At 38.8% G+C, this 17,652-nt stretch overlaps 1 protein-coding gene and 1 non-coding gene across 3 annotated transcripts in view; both read left to right on the top strand.

The window, feature by feature from the left end:
- Window positions 1–17,652, top strand: part of MTMR10 (myotubularin related protein 10) — a 59,362-nt gene that overhangs the window by 19,844 nt on the left and 21,866 nt on the right. For both annotated transcript variants that reach the window (XM_054451991.2, XM_054451992.2), the window contains exons 6-10: window positions 4,151–4,241; window positions 11,090–11,300; window positions 13,059–13,146; window positions 13,229–13,317; window positions 17,295–17,425. In XM_054451991.2, coding sequence (XP_054307966.1) covers window positions 4,151–4,241; window positions 11,090–11,300; window positions 13,059–13,146; window positions 13,229–13,317; window positions 17,295–17,425 — 610 coding nt within the window. The remainder of the gene's footprint in view (window positions 1–4,150; window positions 4,242–11,089; window positions 11,301–13,058; window positions 13,147–13,228; window positions 13,318–17,294; window positions 17,426–17,652) is intronic.
- On the top strand, window positions 15,831–15,935 carry LOC129014972 (U6 spliceosomal RNA). Its single transcript, XR_008494484.1, has one exon. It is a non-coding gene; the product is annotated as a U6 spliceosomal RNA (small nuclear RNA).

Here is a 17,652-nt window from a genome sequence, read left to right as displayed (position 1 = left end):
CTCTGGAAAATGCTTTGCTATTTTATCAGTTGCTTTAAAATGGTGAAATGCATGTTTGGAGTTCTCTGGTGGGTAAACCATTGATTCATTTTGAAATACCTAAGACATTTATGTTTTTGTTTTGAAAAATGAAATTCAAAAATACTAAATTGGTTCACATTTTGTTAAATGTTCTGAACCCTTCTGATTGTCTTGTTGGTGTTGTTTCAATTGTATTATGACAAAATTAGATTGCTTTGGGCACTTGTACTCATTAATATTCATCCTCATTATCCTGGAGCTGTCACAGGAAAATAGTGATATTTGGGAAAGGTCTGTATAAAGAAAGAAGGAATTTGATGGTGCAGAATTGGACATCTAACCTCATAGCAACTTAGAGCCACCATTTTCTTTTGCAGAACCTTTGCTGAAAATTGAAGGGCAAAATAATAAAGGTTGTTTTTAATGATTTATCTATATATCTGTCTGTGTAGATAAAGATAAATATATAGATACACATGCATGACAAGTGAAATACATGCCTTTTGTCTCCACTTTGTTCTCTGATTAGTTGGTTGTGAACCACTTCTTCAGGAATACTTTATAGAAGTGAATTCCATTCATCTGATTAAAGAACAAGTTGGCCTTTTTATGAGCTGTCATTTTTGACTTGAATCTGGTACTGTTTTTTTGGTGGCTTTCAGGCCACAGAAATAAACCACTTTTGTTTGCAAATGAGATAGAACTTAATGAGGTTTGAGTGTTTCCTGGATTTGAGCTTCTTCAGTACTGCACCCCAGGTGATCTTAGAAAAGAAACCATCCACTGTGGGTACTTCTGGCTTCTGTCCAGAGAAGATTATCAGCTTTGGTCCAAAAATTGATTTAAAAGTAGTTTACTTCTTTTTCTCCAATAAAATATTTGCCACAATTTAATGTCTTTAATACCAACATTTTCTTCATTTCCTATGGTAGCCGGGACAAATGAAGTATTTCAGATCTTTCAAAAACTCTTAGGATGAAAGGTAGGAATTTGGACTTAGGTTTTTAAAATAGTGTGTATGTAAAAGTGCAAAGAATGGGGCCCAGGCTTTCTCTTCTCAGAGCGTTCCACAGTAACAACATGAAGACAATCCAGGTACACAAGTTTGTATGTGCCTTAGTCTGTGTGTCCAAAGAGGCCCCTTACTTAGGTCATATGAACGTAAGTTATACACTTGAAATTCACTACTGAAAAGCAATGTATTTAGTTCGAGTTCTGCCACCCCAAAAAAATCAACCAGTAATTCAACTGACTTGCAGTTTTACAATATTTTTATAGACTTCTTTCAATGTAGGTGCTTTTGGACATACTTATTTGTTTCCTAACCTAATGTGATATTGTGCTATTTTTAAGGGGCTTTTAAAAAATACGCGGTGTTGGGTTTTGCCTTGAAAATAGGCTTTATTTCTTTTTTGTCTCATGGCCACAAAAAAAAGATGTCCATGATCAATGATCTGTGAATTTCTTTTCTGTAAACCGAAAGAGCATGTGACTGCTTTCTAATTGTTTTGGAGAATGTGATAGACATTAGTATTATTATTATTGCTTTGGAGCATTTTCCTTAATATGTTGGTAACTACTTTTGTCAGTGAGTATTAGTGTAGCCACTGTTGGACACAGAGCACCTTCAGAAAGCTACTCAAGTGGTGCTGCAAAATGCAGACATCTTCAGATCTTTACTCAAGTCTGTGCAGAGAGGTCTTTCTTGGTCTCCTTCTCTACTTTTTAGCCTGCCTTCCTCTTTTCACTATAACACTTAGTATTCCCCTTCCCTGCTCTGTTATTTTTCTCTTTTAGCATTCATAGTTATCTAACTTTCTGTATTTTTTCTCTTTATCTTGTTTAGTGTCTGTCTTCCCACTAGAATGTAAGCTTCATGAGGACAGGGATTAGTGTCTGTTTTGTTCACTGCATCTCTAGGGCTTACAACATTGTAGGTACTCAGTAAATATTTGTTAAATGAATGTGAAATGTGGCATTTATCCTTAAGGAATTGACTTTCATGGTAGAAGTATAACAGAACTACCTATATCCTACTTTTCATCCACATCGTAACTATTATGTGAATACCTTGGAAGTAAAGCAACATAAGCACAATTAACTAAAGAGACACTTTATATTGAAACTGTTGTTATGGGTTTCTGGAATTAATACTCTGAAATTGGCTCCCTCTAGGAAGGCTTGTGAAGAGAGTAGTGTTGAACAGACACGACAGTTTCCAGGAAAGCATAGTTGGCTAAGAGGAGTAGGATTTTCCAAGCAAAGAGTGTGACAGTGGAGATGGCTGGGGCTAAGTCAGACAGAATGTGTTCAAACCTGTTTTTCTCTGACCTGAGATTGCGGAGGGAATATTGGGAAGGTATAGTTACCTGGTGAGGAGAGCCAGTTTTGTGAAGAATCAAGAATGAGGAGATTTAATTTGTTGTGCAGATGTCTGGGAACCACAGCAGATTATCAAGAGAGCAAAATTGTTAGTCAAAATTACATCATTCGAAGGTAATCCTTAAGTTTTGTAGATTTCTAGAATGTAAGGAAGCTCTCAGAGGTGCCATAAGGTGAGTATGGCCTAAGGATGTGGCTATGACAGTGTAGCAAAATGGACAACTATGAAAAATGTCTAGAGAAAAGTGCAACGTAGCTTATCAACGGTGCCCAAACGAATAGGAAGGATGAGAACTTTTTCAAGCTACAGATTTCAGTAGTTTTGCTGCTAGAAATGCTTTAAGGAAAACTGTTAAAAAGATTAGCAATGGGAATATAGATAACCGGCTCCTAAATTTTACAAGTGGGACCATCATAGAAAGCTCTTCTATAGGTTTTGAGAAATCGAGATACCACGTAAGTTTCAAGCAGCAGTTTTTTTTTCTTTTTGGTTAAAACTAATGACAAATTCTGTCCCCTTGTTTGTATATTTTAACTTAGTGAGACAGGAAACATTTATTCTATAGAAGACTTTTAAAATATAGTTTAAACAAGTTGACACATGCTTACTGGTTAATGAAATGTGCATCAGCCCACTCCAAACACCGCTAATTTGACATGAACTAACAATTAACTTTTCTTACTTACTCATTGTTGAAAGTATATCATTCTGCCTTAACACTTTACCTTCTAAATAATATTTAATCTTTTAAAGTAAGTTTTTCTGCTGTGTTCTCCTTGCATATGTCTTAAATTTCTTCTTTCATCTTTGCTCACTGAAGAGCGTTTTCTCCCATGTTCTAGTGACTACCAGGGTTTGTAAGCCTAGAGCACCATCCTTCATTCTATCTAGCAGCAGTTGAGAGTAATAACAGCCATATTTCCATATATGGAGCTCCTCCAAAGGCCTAGCCTGCATTAAGCTTGTTAATTCTTACCACAGCCTAGGTATTACTTTCGTTTTACAAGTGAGCAAACTGAGGCTAGAAGAGAGGAAATGACTTCACACATGTTATGTAGCAAGTACTTGACAGAGCTAAGATTCAAGCCCCCCGATCTGTTTGATTCTAAAGCCCGCACGTTTTCCACCACAGGGCACACAGTCCCAAACCATTTTACTTAAACACAGTTTGTGTGTGTGTGTGTTGTGTGTGTGTGTTGTGTGTGTGTGTGTGTGTGTTTATTGTTTTTTTGATGTACCTCTTTGAGCCACCCATGCATTTTTGGAGTTTCTTGCTAATTTTAATTTTTTGTAATTATGTTTGTCTATTTAGATTTTTAAATCCATGAGGCGTAAACTTTAAAGTTTCATGCCTTATATTAATCCTTTATAGTCCACCAAAAATGAAACTTTTTTCTTCCTTTTTTGGAGTGGACATGTAGTCACTGCCTTTTTGGAGAATGCTTCTTTAGTTTCAAGCTTTCTTTATTGGACTAAAATTACTTTCCAATTAAAATTTAACTCAGCAAATACTTACTGAATACTTGCCACGTGCTAGCTAAAGATAAACAATGTCTTGAGGGCATGACAGTGAATGAGATACCTGGCCTTAAGGAGCTCTTTTATATTCTAGGTCAACAGAAAAACATGTAAATAGTATCTATAATCACTGCCCCAAGATGATGCTCCCAGTGCCCAAGGCCTTATTGTACATTTCATTTAACTAAGTGTGTTAAAATCAAATTCTAAATGTAGAATTTTTCCTAGGTATGCCTTGCAATAGCTCATTATTCCCAGCCAACAGACCTCCAGCTACTCTTTGCATTTGAATATGTTGGGAAAAAATACCACAATTCAGGTAAATATGAAAATATTAAATATTGTGACTAATTTTACATGTGTAAATTTTACTCTTATGTTTACCGGAAGCCTCCAAGTACATGAGCTTTAATGATTGTAGAATTACTAGCTTCATACCTTAGAGAAGTAAGCACTACATGCTAAAAGAGCCAATAGTTTGTCAGGTTATTTCTTGACAAGTTACCAGGAAGAACCTTTAATGCTATGAATATGGGCTTATAAGTTATGTCAGATATTTAATCTCCAGTCATTGGCTTGTATTTTATGATGAAGAATATATAACCCACCCTTTTTAATTGATAGCTTGAGTTAAAGTAATCTTATCTTTTAAGAAAACTGGCAGAAAACTAAAAGATATATTAAAAGCATAATCTTTTCTGGCAAGGTGTGATTTCATGCAAAAGCTAAAGTGATTAAAAACTTTTTGTGGACTTCATTAAGATTCTCAAAATACTGAGTTTCTATTTCTGAATAATACTGATGAAAGGAAGATGAGCATTTTTCCAAGGACAGGTATATTCTAGACAGCTTTTGTGAAAGTAAATAGTTTTGTCTATATATCTGACAGTCATGACATGACCAAGGAAGATTCCAAATGATCATGCAATTCTGTACATTCTGTTTCTGTACAAATGTAATTTTAATAAACCATTTAAAAAAATCTCTTGATAGAGAAAAACAAAGAGCCATGTCTCCTGTTAGCCCCATTGTCAGTGACTGTGCGTCCGTTAACTGAGCGAAGCCTGTGTTCTTTTATTTAAGCAAGAAAAATAAATGAGCTGTGTATTTATAATGAAAAATCCATTCACCCAGCATGGTCTGGGCCATACAAATTATTAATTGTACTGAAATTTTATATTTTGTCACCATGAAACATATGGTAGTAATTTAAATAACTGGCATAGTAAAAGTATATTCCAGCAACACTATATTGTAAATACATTAAAATGTATCAGTGTATGGTATCTGAAGATGCATATGTATAAGTAAATTTTCCTTAGTTTAAAAGATACCTACCTTTCTGTTAAGCACTGAGAGGACCAAAAAAAAAAAAAGAAAATACTGTAGAGATAATATATGAAAATAATGCTTTGCAGAGCAGCTTTTATCCTTTTACATACAGTATTATATTTATAGAAATTGTATAACAAAAGTATTTGTAACTTAATTTTTCTTATTGATATATACATAATTGTAACTTAGGCTTAAGCAATACAATTATTTTTTGAAGTTTGTTAATATTAAGTAAATTCACTTACTGTTTAAAGTATACAGATCCTGCACTGTTAGGTAAACACTCCTTGGGATCATCATCAGGCTACAGAACAGTGATCAAGGTTATCTTCAATAAGATCCTCACCCAGAGTTGCAAGAGTTGTAGGAGTGAGTCTTTGATTCCTGCTTAAGTGTTTATGATACAGACCAGTTCTTCATGCTGCTATTTTTCCAATAGAAATGATTCATTCCAGTTTACAGATCCATAACTTCCACAGTAATGTAGTGACTTGGGCTCAGCAAAGACAGTAAACTTCATTATACAGTTGGTAACCTGATGCCTGCTTCAGTTACTTTCCACATTTTTCTTCATTCATACCTTGTGGGCGTCTCTGGTTTACAGTACTTTAGTTTATCCACCCATAGGTCTTCTACTACTGGAATTTTAAAATTTACATCATTCAGTTCCTCTATTTCTTCTTATATAGCTTATTGATAAAATTTGATGATTAATACTTAAAATATTCAGAGGCATGCTTTTTTATATTACATCCTTCAGACTCCTCCTTTGACAAGTACTTCATAAACATAACACTGGCCATAGTTTTGTTAAGATTCCTCATAGGGTAACATCCTTTAATATCCTTCCATGCTGTTACAGAAGCATAAATACTGCATCTTTAAGATCAAAAGGAGCCTGAAATTTCCACACACTGCAGTCAGAATTCATTAATTTGTGAGTGAAAGATGCCCACTTATCCACTCTTGAACTTCTGGATGACACCTTGATTCATTGGCTGGATTAAAGAAGTCCTTTTTGCAGGCAGGTAGGTGACAAAGCTGTTTCCACAAATAAGATCCAAAGTTGGAGGAGCTCCCCTTCAGTTATCTAAGAAAATGATATTTTAGCTGGCCTTAGTCACTCAGGTTTTCATTCATATTCAGCATTACATGAGCAAAAGCCATCTCTGAAAGGTCCTGCAGTCATCCCAACACTTCTGTGAATATCCTGGAGTAAAGTAAGATGTGTAGCACCCAGGCTTTGGAACATTGCTTTGCACAAACACCCCAGGAGATACTACTAGCACAAACAAGAGCAATGATTCTGTTTTTTCTCTTTTAACTTTAAAGAAACCATGAGGACTCTGTTTTCATCAGATTATTATTGGGCAAATAATGTCAAAAAAGTACAGATTCATCTTTCTTATAGAATTGATAAGATATCAGATTATGCTTCTGGACCAAAAATATTGAAAGTTTCATGAAGTTATCTGCAGCCTAGTGTCAGCAACTGCTTCATGACAGACATCCTGCTTACAGATGCTGTGATGTAATCTGAAGTTGTATGAAATTTCACATCAGAAGTTGTACATTTTCAGCGACATTTAATTTTATCCTTTTTATTAACATAGATCTTGGTATTAGATTTTCCTTAAAATGCCTATTTGAAAAACACAAGGTACACAATCCATTTGAAACAGTATAGGAATTTTTAAACTTTGTTGCTTAAGATTCTCAGAATAGCTATAAATGATTGTTGAATATTGGTGGTTCCAGCCACCTGTATACATCAGGATTACTGGAGGAACCTTTAGAAATACAGCCATGTTGGCTCCAGCACAGGTCAGAATCTCCCAGTTAAAAACCACTTTGTTGACTCATGCTTTTGAATTTATTAATACTCACAGTCCTCTTTTTACCTTATTCCTTTGTGACTCTAATTTCTGCAGTATCATCAGAGTGATAGGCTCTCTTTTCATATATTGATGACTTGTATTTTCTGTTGCTTGAAGCCATTCTAGATATCAATTGGCCAATTCAGTGGAAAGTATCTAAAATAACCCCAACAGTATAGGATTAGACTTTTGTACTGTCACAGAAGATAGCCAAGGTCAGGAGCATATAATATCTATTTCACTCTTAGTCTGCTGTGGAGGCATGTCATAAAACCTCAGTCAGGTAGCGGTCAGCGGAGCCAGGTCTCCCTGAGATGACCCACCTTTCACTGTGTTGGTCCAGCTCCTCATAGTGATCCACTCATAGAGCAGGCCACTGGTATCAGGTCCTTTGAACTTTGGAAAGCATTCACATTTCTGGACTATAAAACCAGATTGAGTATACATTACACATTCTGTAATGAGCTCTAACTGAAGATAATATAGAACATATAAAAGACCTTGTCCCAGTTGTTTAGAAAAGTACAGGATTTGAACAAGAGAAACGGAAAAAATAACAAACGATAGAGGATCTCACTTTATGCTTAGAAAATATAAATAGACGTTCTCATTTTATGTTTAGAAAAATTTGTGTAAGTTAGATCTTGAAACAAAATTTGGCCAGAGAAGCAATCTCATAAACAATAGCACATTCTTAGCCTAGCTTATTAAAGTCTGCAACCCAAAACACTAAAAAGTATTCAGTGCTGCTAGACTCAGTCACCAAACTGTTTTACATAACTTAAAATTTTGAGTGTGTTTTTTATAATTCTTTTTTGGTGGTGGTGGTTTTATTGTTTGGCTAGGACTGCTGGTTCAGTGTTGAATAGCAGTAATAGTAGCAGGCATCATTTCACTTCCCGCTTTTAATGAAGATGCTCTTAGCTATGTCTTTTTGATAAACACCCTCTATCCAGTTAAGGAAATTACCTTTTATTCCAAATTTGCTAACGTTGTTGGTTTTTTTTTTCTTTTTTTAGTCATAAACAGGTATCTATCATATGTTTTTCTGCACTTACAGAGCTGGTCATTCATATAGCCTTTTTCGTCTTTAATGTAGTCATATGATGAATTACCTAGATTTTCTAATATCGAATAGCTTTCTTTGTTTTGGTGCACTGGAACACTGTATAGATTGGGCTTTGCCAAAAATTCCATATGCAGGTTTTGTGTTCTGGAGAGATCATAACTCCTAAGTCTTCCTTCTCACAGACACGCCTTTTAGTTGTTGTGTTACTCCAGAGAAGGCCCTTAGATGGAGTGGGACTCTAGGATATGGGCTTAGAATTAGCATTTAACTATCTATCTATCTATCTGTCTGTCTGTCTATCTATCTGCCTATTTATTTATTTATTTTTGAGACAGAGTCTTGCTGTGTCGCCCGGGCTGGAGTGCACTGGTACGATCTCGGCTCACTGCAAGCTCTGCCTCCCAGGTTCACGCCACTTTCCTCCCTCAGCCTCCTGAGTAGCTGGGACTACAGGCATGTACCGCCACACCTGGCTTATTTTTTTTAAGTATTTTTAATAGAGACAGGGTTTCACCGTGTTAGCCAAGATGGTCTCCATCTCCTGACCTTGTGATCCGCCCACCTCGGCCTCCCAAAGTGTTGGGATTACAGGCATGAGCTACCGCGCCCGGCAACATTTTACTTTTTAACGAGCTTTGTTAAAATCAGAATCACTGGATAATTCTGATACCACTTAAGAGGAGTCCAAATTCCTAACATAGCCCCTCCGTAATCTAGAGCAGCACCATCCAGTGATGGAAGTAGGGCAGCCACTAGAGCCACTAGCCACATGTGGCTGTTAAGTACTTGAAATGTGGCTAGTGCAACTGATGGACTGAATTTTTAATTTTATTTAATTTTCATTTCGGTTTAAATTTAAATGGGCTTGTGTGGCTAGAAGTTGCTTTTTTGGGAAACACACTAGAGTCTAGGCCCTATTTAATTTCCCACCTCTCTTCCACCACCTCTTGAATCCCTGTGCTCTAGCTGTATTTAGTTACTTGATGTTATACAGTTACACCATCTTTTTAAAGTTCTTCTCTGTCTAGCATGCCTACCTCCTCCTCACCAGCTACCTGGCAACTTTTGACTTATTCCTTAGAACTCTCTTTAGTTGTGGTCAAGTCATGAAGCTTTTCCTGCCCCGGCCTCTCTCTCCAGTGAGAGTTAGGGGCCTTCTCTTCTGCATCCTCATTGCACTCAGACATCTGGTACTCTGTGATTATCACACTTATTAATGCTTTCAAGATAGAGATAAAATCTTACTCATCTTTTTGCTCTCAGGCATTAGCACATGGGGAGCTCTCAGAAAGTACCTGTCTTGTACCAGGAATTAATGAATAATCAGTAGGAATGGGCATGACATGTTCATGGGACATTGGAGGGTAGTGCATGGCTGCAGAGGAGAATGGGAAATGAAGGTCAGGTAAGTTATGTGAGGGATCTCTAAGGCCAAGAGAAGCCATTTAGGTTTGCTTGATTTGGTTGGAAAATGAGCTTATTGAAAGTTTAAGGCAAGGGACTAGCATCATGAACACATCTTTTTAGGGAAGTGTGTCTTGTGGTAAGCTGCTGGCTGGTTTAAATGCAGCAGAATATCCCATTGGGGATGCCAGCTGGGAGACTTGCCACAGTTGCAGCCTGCAGCAGAAAGACCCTGGGCCAGAATGGGTTGTGCCATCTGTCACCAGATACTGCCAAGGTAGATCTGGCTGACTGGTGGGACAGCTTGTTTCTCAGTAATCACTTTGCAGGCACTCTTGAGGCTGTGGGCATGCTCCCAGAAGATAGCATTACTTCTCTCTCAGAGCAGGCTCCTTACTAAGGAAATGCAAGTCTAGGCCTGCCCTGCTGTAATCTTCATGTGGAAACAGCACTCTAGCAAAGCACAAGGAACCTTATGAGCTTTTCAAAGGAAAATTGAGTAGATACAGGAAACCAAGAATTTTCTAATGAGCAGATAGAAAAGAGCAGGTAGGTGAGAAGTTGGTATTAGAAAAATTAAAGATTTGAAGGGCTTGAGGTCAGAGATGATTGTTGGATGTTTCATTTTTCCAGGCAAAATATGTGGAGCAAATAATCAAATGACATGGACTTACCCCACAATTAGGGACAGGCAGATGAGGAAGGGTTAGGAATAGTTTCTGTTAGAATGGTAGGGATGGAAGACAATTGAAAATTAAAGAGAAAATAAATGGAGAGGAAATCTAGGCAGCAGCCATTCGTCATTCTGGGGGAAGGTGGTCAGGAAAAGGAAGGAAGAAAAATGTACAGCATAGTAGCTAGAGTGGTCCAGCGGGATCAAAGTGCTTTCAATATCATGTTGACTGACCTGTTTACGTTTGAAGGCAGAGAAGATAGAGCCAGTAGAAGGAGAGAAAAATCAAAGCTGTTTTACGGAGTTGGGAAAGAGCTGGATAAGGACAAGACTAAATGAGTTATTTTTAGGCCAGGCGTGGTGGTTCATACCTGTAATCCTAGCACTTTGGGAGGCCAAGGCAGGTGGGCCACCTGAGGTCAGGAGTTCAAGAGCAGCCTGGCCAACATGGTGAAACCCTGTCTCTGTTAAAAATACAATAATTAGCTGGGCATGGTGCATGGTAGCAGTTGCCTGTAATCCCAGCTACTCAAGAGGCTGAGGCAGGAGAATAGCTTGAACCCGGGGGCGGAGATTGCAGTCAACCGAGATCATGCCAGTGCATTCCAGCCTGGGCGACAGAACGAGACTCAAAAAAAAAGAAGAGTTATTTTTAAACGGAAAGGGCAAGACGGTTCTCGGAGAGACTTGGAAGATGAAGCGGGTTAGAGACAGCACATCAGAGTATGCATGTGACAGGAGGCTCAGAGAAGAGGGAATGCTGGGGAAAATGTGACTGTTAAAATTCACAATGTTGCTTTTTCCTACAGCCAACAAAATTAATGGAATTCCCTCAGGAGATGGAGGAGGAGGAGGAGGAGGAGGAAGAGGAGGAGGAGGAGGAGGTAATGGAGCTGGTGGTGGCAGCCAGAAAACTCCACTCTTTGAAACTTACTCGGATTGGGACAGAGAAATCAAGAGGACAGGTGCTTCCGGGTGGAGAGTTTGTTCTATTAACGAGGGTTACATGATATCCACTTGGTAAGTACAATTTTAGCAATGTTATATATGGCTGGAAGTCACTTCCCTATGAATAATCATCAAACTCTGTTGTCATTGATGACTTTCAAGTTGTGGTTAGTGGAATATTTGTTTTTAATAATGTTTTAATAAATATTTTATTTTAAAGATCAGGGCTTATTAATATAAATTACAGTATCCGTTAAAAGAAGTTGATAGTAATTCCTTACTGTCATCAGTAGTCAGTGTTTATTGCATTATATCTTGTAACTGGTGTTTTACAGTTGGTTTGTTCACATCAGGATCTAAAGTCTTCACATTGACTTTGCTTAATATGTCTCTTAGGCCTTTTAATCTACAACAGTCTCCTCCCACCTCTTTTTTACCTACTATTTGTTGACAAACCAGGTCATTTGTTCCCTAGAATTTTCCACATTGTAGATATTGCTAGTTTTATCCCCAGGGTGTCCCGTAATGTGTTCCTCTGTCTCTAGTATTTCCTTTAAAATGTTAGCAACAGAGGCTTAATTGGATTTAGGTTCAGTACTTTTGGCAAGAATGTTTCATTAGGTGGTTCTGTGTTCTCCTGTGGAGTCACATCCCATCTCAGGCTGGCTGGCTGTGTCTCTCTCATTGTAATCCTGACGACCAGTGGGCTCAGAGGGTGTCAACCTGATCCACCCAGTAAAAGTTCCCCTCTTATATCATGGTTTTAGCTCCCAAAAATAGTTTTGCACTGGGAGGGAGCATCATTGCTCAGATCGTTATTTCACTAAGGATTGCGATTGTTCACCTTCTAATTCTATCATCTTTCTGCTTTTATCGAACTTTTCTCTCACCAGCTCTTTAGTGCCCTGTAACACAGTTCGTACAAGAAAAGCAATATAAATATCTACATTTTCTCCTTTACTCAACATTTTTGCGAATAGTGAGCTGGTTCCCTAGGGGATCTTCCAGAAGTGACTAGGAATTTGTTTTTTTAATTTGTTTAATGTCATTTAGTTGTTATGAATTTTTTGGAATGCCTTATTTTAAGGTCATTGAAGTCCTCATTAGTTCACGCACATAAGCAGCTTTTTAGAAAAAGGAAGAAAAGCACTACTGTGTTATTACTGGTTAATCCAATACCAGGAACTTCTAGTACAGTTCTAGAAAGGTGCTTTGCAGCATGTAGCTTGTATCTTTTGCTTCCCCTGGAATTTAAGCTTCACGGCCAGCACACTCTGGTATATGTGCTGAGAAACATGTGATGGGCGGCCCAGCCACGTTGGGAAAAGAAGGAAGATGTCTTGAGGTGCAGTGAGCTTGCCCACTAGTAATTATTGTCTGATCAGTGTCCTAGAGTCTGACTGTGCCTTTTAGGCATGGGGAAAGGTAGAAGAGGGACTTAAGAAGAGAGCTAAAGCTCCTGGTAGATTTGTGGGGTTTTCTTTTGTTTGCCTGGCGTCCTTAACCATAGCCTGTCAAGAGAACAAAGGTGGATATATTTTTCAGTGAACACATACATGTTTAATAGTCATTCTGGAAAATATTTCTAATACCTTCTTTGGAATTTTCTCATGCTATAAATTTAGATTTTTAAGAATTGGTCATATCGCACGTTTTAGACTAAGATGTCTAGGATCGTCACTGCCCCCCACCATGGTGCCCACCATGTGGCTACTAAGTGGGGTGCACATTAAATGCGGACAACTGTGCTTAATTATTTATAGGGTCTGCAGGAGCACACTATTCCTGCTTTTAGCACAGGACTCATATAATTTTTTTTTTTCCCTGCAGCCTTCCAGAATACATTGTAGTGCCAAGTTCTTTAGCAGACCAAGATCTAAAGATCTTTTCCCATTCTTTTGTTGGGAGAAGGATGCCAGTAAGTGATTTCTGTTGGATTTTATGAATGCTGACGTCCATTGTTTCTACACAGTGAAGTAAGGATTCTGCCTCTCCCCTAGCTCTGGTGCTGGAGCCACTCTAATGGCAGTGCTCTTGTGCGAATGGCCCTCATCAGAGACGTGCTGCAGCAGAGGAAGATTGACCAGAGGTAATTGAGAAATGGTCATTGTCACTTTAGATAGTTTTACTTGTCGTGTATAACTACAGTGAGTTCCCTACTAATTGAAAATAACAAAATGCATAGTCTTACTAATTAGTTAGCACCATGTTTTATATAAGAATTGCCATTTTGAAAAGAATGTGATAATATTAAAATTAACTGACATTGGAGTTACACTAAATATAATTTAATTATTTGGTTTGTAAGACACTTGTGGATCTTACATTGCTGACATCTTGCTATAGCATTTCCTATAACATACTTTCAGAGTGCAGTGATATCCAGTTGAGACACTTCAGGATAAATCAAACTTTTCTTGTAGTTTGATGTGTCTTATTTAGGTCTACACATTTGCAGTAGCTAGAACGGTGGTTTTAATTAGCCACCACAGACGAGTCTGGCATCATCTGCTGTGGTCATTAGTAACCTCCACGTCATTAAAGTAGGAGGCCTTTCTCAGTTGTGCTCATAGCAGAGAGCAATACTATTGATCACTCTCTCCTTAAACCCTCCTGGGCCCTCGGCCTCTGCTCCTCTCCACTCTCCCGAAGCTCCTCTTCCTCACTGGCACTCCGTGCCTTCTGCAGACCCATCCTCTTCTCTCCAGACATTACACAGATTCTAAGGCCGCTTCCTCATGTTCTGTATTCTTTTCCTAAAGAAGTTCCCCCAAGAATGTGGCTTTAGTGACCAACACATTTGTATCTTCAGTCTACCTTGACTTCTACATGGAGGTCTCAAAGGCCCCTTAAACTCATTATGTCCAAAACCAAACTCAAGGATATGGCTTCCATGCCCTCCCCCAGCCTGCTCTCAGAAACCGGGGGGGTCATCCTGGTTGCCTTCCACTTTCTTTCCCTTCCCCATCCCCAATCCCTCCTCAGATTTTCTCACTTCACTTTTCAGGCACCTTACAAACCCGTGTGCTTCCACAAACCCAGCTCCACCTCTGCCTGTGTGTTATAAGTGCCATCATTTCCTCCTTCCATGTCTCCTCTCCCCTGGGCTCCAGCCCCCTGGACTTTCCCTGGTGTTTTCAACCTCCTGACATTGTCCAGCGCTCTTCCCTTCTGGACTGCCTTCTTTGCACTCATCTGGGAACACTCTCCACGCTTACCCACTTGGCACTCCTTGTTTCTTTTTTTCTGAGACAGAGTCTCACTCTGTCACCCACGCTGGAGTGCAGTGGTACGATCTCGGCTCCCGGGTTCAAGTGATTATCATGCCTCAGCCTCCTGAGTAGCTGGGATTACAGGCACCCACCACCACATCCAGCTGATTTTTGTATTTTTAGTAGAGACAGGGTTTCACCATGTCGGCTAGGCTGGTCTTGAACTCCTGACCTCAGGTGATCCACCCGCCTCGGCCTCCCGAAGTGCTGGGATTACAGGCGTGAGCCACCGCACCCGGCTTATTCTTTATATCTCAATTCAAACATCATTTCCTCAAGATAAGCCTTCTCTCACCTCTAAAGTTTGATCAGACCTCAAAAGTCTATGTTCTTAGAGCTCCTGAGTTTTTAACATTTATTTCAGTTTTTAATTATATATGTGTGTGTTACAGTTTGATTACCACCTGTCGTTTTCACTCCATGAGATGAGGGACTATGTCTGTTTTGCACACCGTTATATATTTAGCACCCAGGAAGCACATATGATATTTATTCAATACTTGTTGAATAAACGAGGAGTAAATGAACAGATCTTATAAAACAGGCTTATAGAGCCTCAGAAATTGTGTATCACAGTCCTTTTTGGTACAGCCAGATTGTAGGGTTTTTCCACTGTACCGTAACTGACAGAGCCATATTCACTGAAGCAAATAACCGTCAAGTGACCCTCAAATGACCCTTCAGTTTTCTGGAAGGGAAGGTGACTATAGTTCACACGAGTCCGTATTCTCTGTGGATTTTGATTTACCTGAACTCCATTTGGAATTAACTGTCTGCTGTGTCATACTCCAAGCCTTGTTTTCATTAACATGCATGCTGATGAAGTGCACAGTTAGGAATTTTGCTGTTAAAGGGACAATGTAGCATTGTTGGGTGAGAGTTAGTTATAAAACCTTATAACCAGTGGCAGTTTTAGTGATTTATTAAGCTGAGAATGACTTTAATGCCTTTTGTGTTTTCAGCTATCCTATTCTTCATAAGTAGAACAGATCCTCTTTTTTGTCCAACCTCGTCTCCTAACCTTTTTCCCTCAGGTGTGTCATTTAGCCCCACTGGCCTTCTTTAGGTTTCTCAGCAGCCATGCTTGTTACCTGCCACAGGGCCCTTGCACTAGCTGCCCTCTGCCTAGAACACTTTCACCCCAGATCTTTGCATTGCTTCTCTAATCATTTAGGTTTCAGCTTCAGTACCATCTTCACAGAGCAACTGTTTTCCACCATGTGACCTAAAGTAGCCTGTAATCCCATGGTTACATCATCCATGGCATTCACCACAGCCCATTTATCTTATCTTATCATCTACCCCACCCCACCAAGAATGTCAACTCCCTGCTTGCTTGGGCAACACCAGTAGTAAAATTGGAATGATACAGTGAAGGTTAGCATAGCCCTTGCACAAAGATGACATGCAGATTCATGAAACATTACATATTTTAATGAAATGGGAGCATATTCTTGTTACTTAATTTTAACAAATCAGTTTATCAAGCAAATGTACAGTGCCATTTTATTTTTCATGCATACATTAAATTCCATACACATAAAGGTGCATAGAGGAAACCTAGAAAGATTGCACCAAAATTTTAGAATTCTGGGTGATTTTGTTTTTCTTATCTTTTCTAGATGTTTTTAAACATTCCACACTAATTTATATTACTTTTTCTATTCAGGAAAAAAAAAAAAAAAAACAGCAGGGTTTTTTTTTTTTTTTAAAGTGGTGTGGAAGTTACCCGTTGAATATAGATGGGAATCCCAGTCCTGGCTGTTTCCTTTGAAAACATCTAGAGACCCCATGGCACATATTTATAGCAGCCCGTTCTCTCCTAAGAATAGAGGAAGGGTGGGAGGAATTTTGGTGAATGTCTGTACTTAGCAGTTCATCCTACAGTAAATCATTAAGACTGTGGGAATAGGTGCTTTGCATTCTCTAGAACTGGAGAATGTGAGTCTGGTTTGCCATCCTTCTGTCTACATCATGTGGAAAGATGTGGGAATGTAGGGTCTCCTTAATCTAAATGCCATGCTGCCCCCCCTTGGCGGTGTTTCTGTTTCCTGGGCAAATGTTCCAATGGATGCACTTTATTTTCTCCCATCAGAAATAAGGGAATGAGCCCAGGCGTGGTGGCTCACGCCTGTAATCCCAGCACTTTGGGAGGCCAAGGGGAGTGAATCACAAGGTCAGGAGTTTGAGACCAGCCTGGCCAACATGGTAAAACCCCGCCTCTACTAAAAATACAAAAATTTAGCCAGGTGTGGTGGCGGGCGCCTGTAATCCCAGCTACTCGGGAGGGTGAGGCAGGAGAATCGCTTGAACCCAGGAGGGGGAGGTTGCAGTGAGCCGAGATTGTGCCACTGCACTCCAGCCTGGGTGACAGTATGAGACTCCGTCTCAAAAAGAAAAAGAAGGAAATGATCTAGTTAGTTCTGTGCACTGCACGTGGGGGTGGTGGTGAAGTGAATGGCAGCATTCTGCAGTAGTCAAAACCAGATGGGTGGGAGAAGTTGGATGGTAAGAGGGAAACAAAGTTTACCTGTCTTCTCCTTGATTTCACTCTCAGTTTTATGAGAATACAGAAAAATCATGCAAAGATACCTGATGAAATAGTCTCTAAAACTAAAAAATAAAATAAGCAATGGTTCTGTCTTAAAAAAAAAAAAAAAAAAAAGGTAAACTCCATGAAGGCAGAGACCTTACCTGTCTCATTCCTCTCTCTATCCCCTGGTCTATAGTAAGGGTTAAATAAATATATGCTGAAATGAATGAGTAATGACTAAAGGATTTTTGTCTTTATTAGGATTTGTAATGCAATAACTAAAAGTCACCCACAGAGAAGTGATGTTTACAAATCAGATTTGGATAAGACCTTGCCTAATATTCAAGAAGTACAGGCAGCATTTGTAAAACTGAAGCAGCTATGCGTTAATGGTAATTTCGTTCTTATTTCATATATATAATGAACACAGGATACAGAGTTGCATGAGATGTCAGGAAAAGTGATGTTCTTAAAAATGTAGAAATAGATATATTTAAGGAGTCTATGGAACTATTTGTACAAATTATATGTTATTGTATGAGAACTTCAGAACCTCCTAAGGAATTAAGTTTAAACTACTTTTTGTTTTAGAGGGGGAAAAATGAGTGTATTAAATTTC

Source organism: Pongo pygmaeus, chromosome 16, assembly GCF_028885625.2.
Source record: "Pongo pygmaeus isolate AG05252 chromosome 16, NHGRI_mPonPyg2-v2.0_pri, whole genome shotgun sequence".
NCBI lineage: Eukaryota > Metazoa > Chordata > Mammalia > Primates > Hominidae > Pongo > Pongo pygmaeus.
The sequence above is the reverse complement of the archived record's forward strand: the minus strand, read 5'-3'. Positions and strand labels throughout refer to the sequence as shown.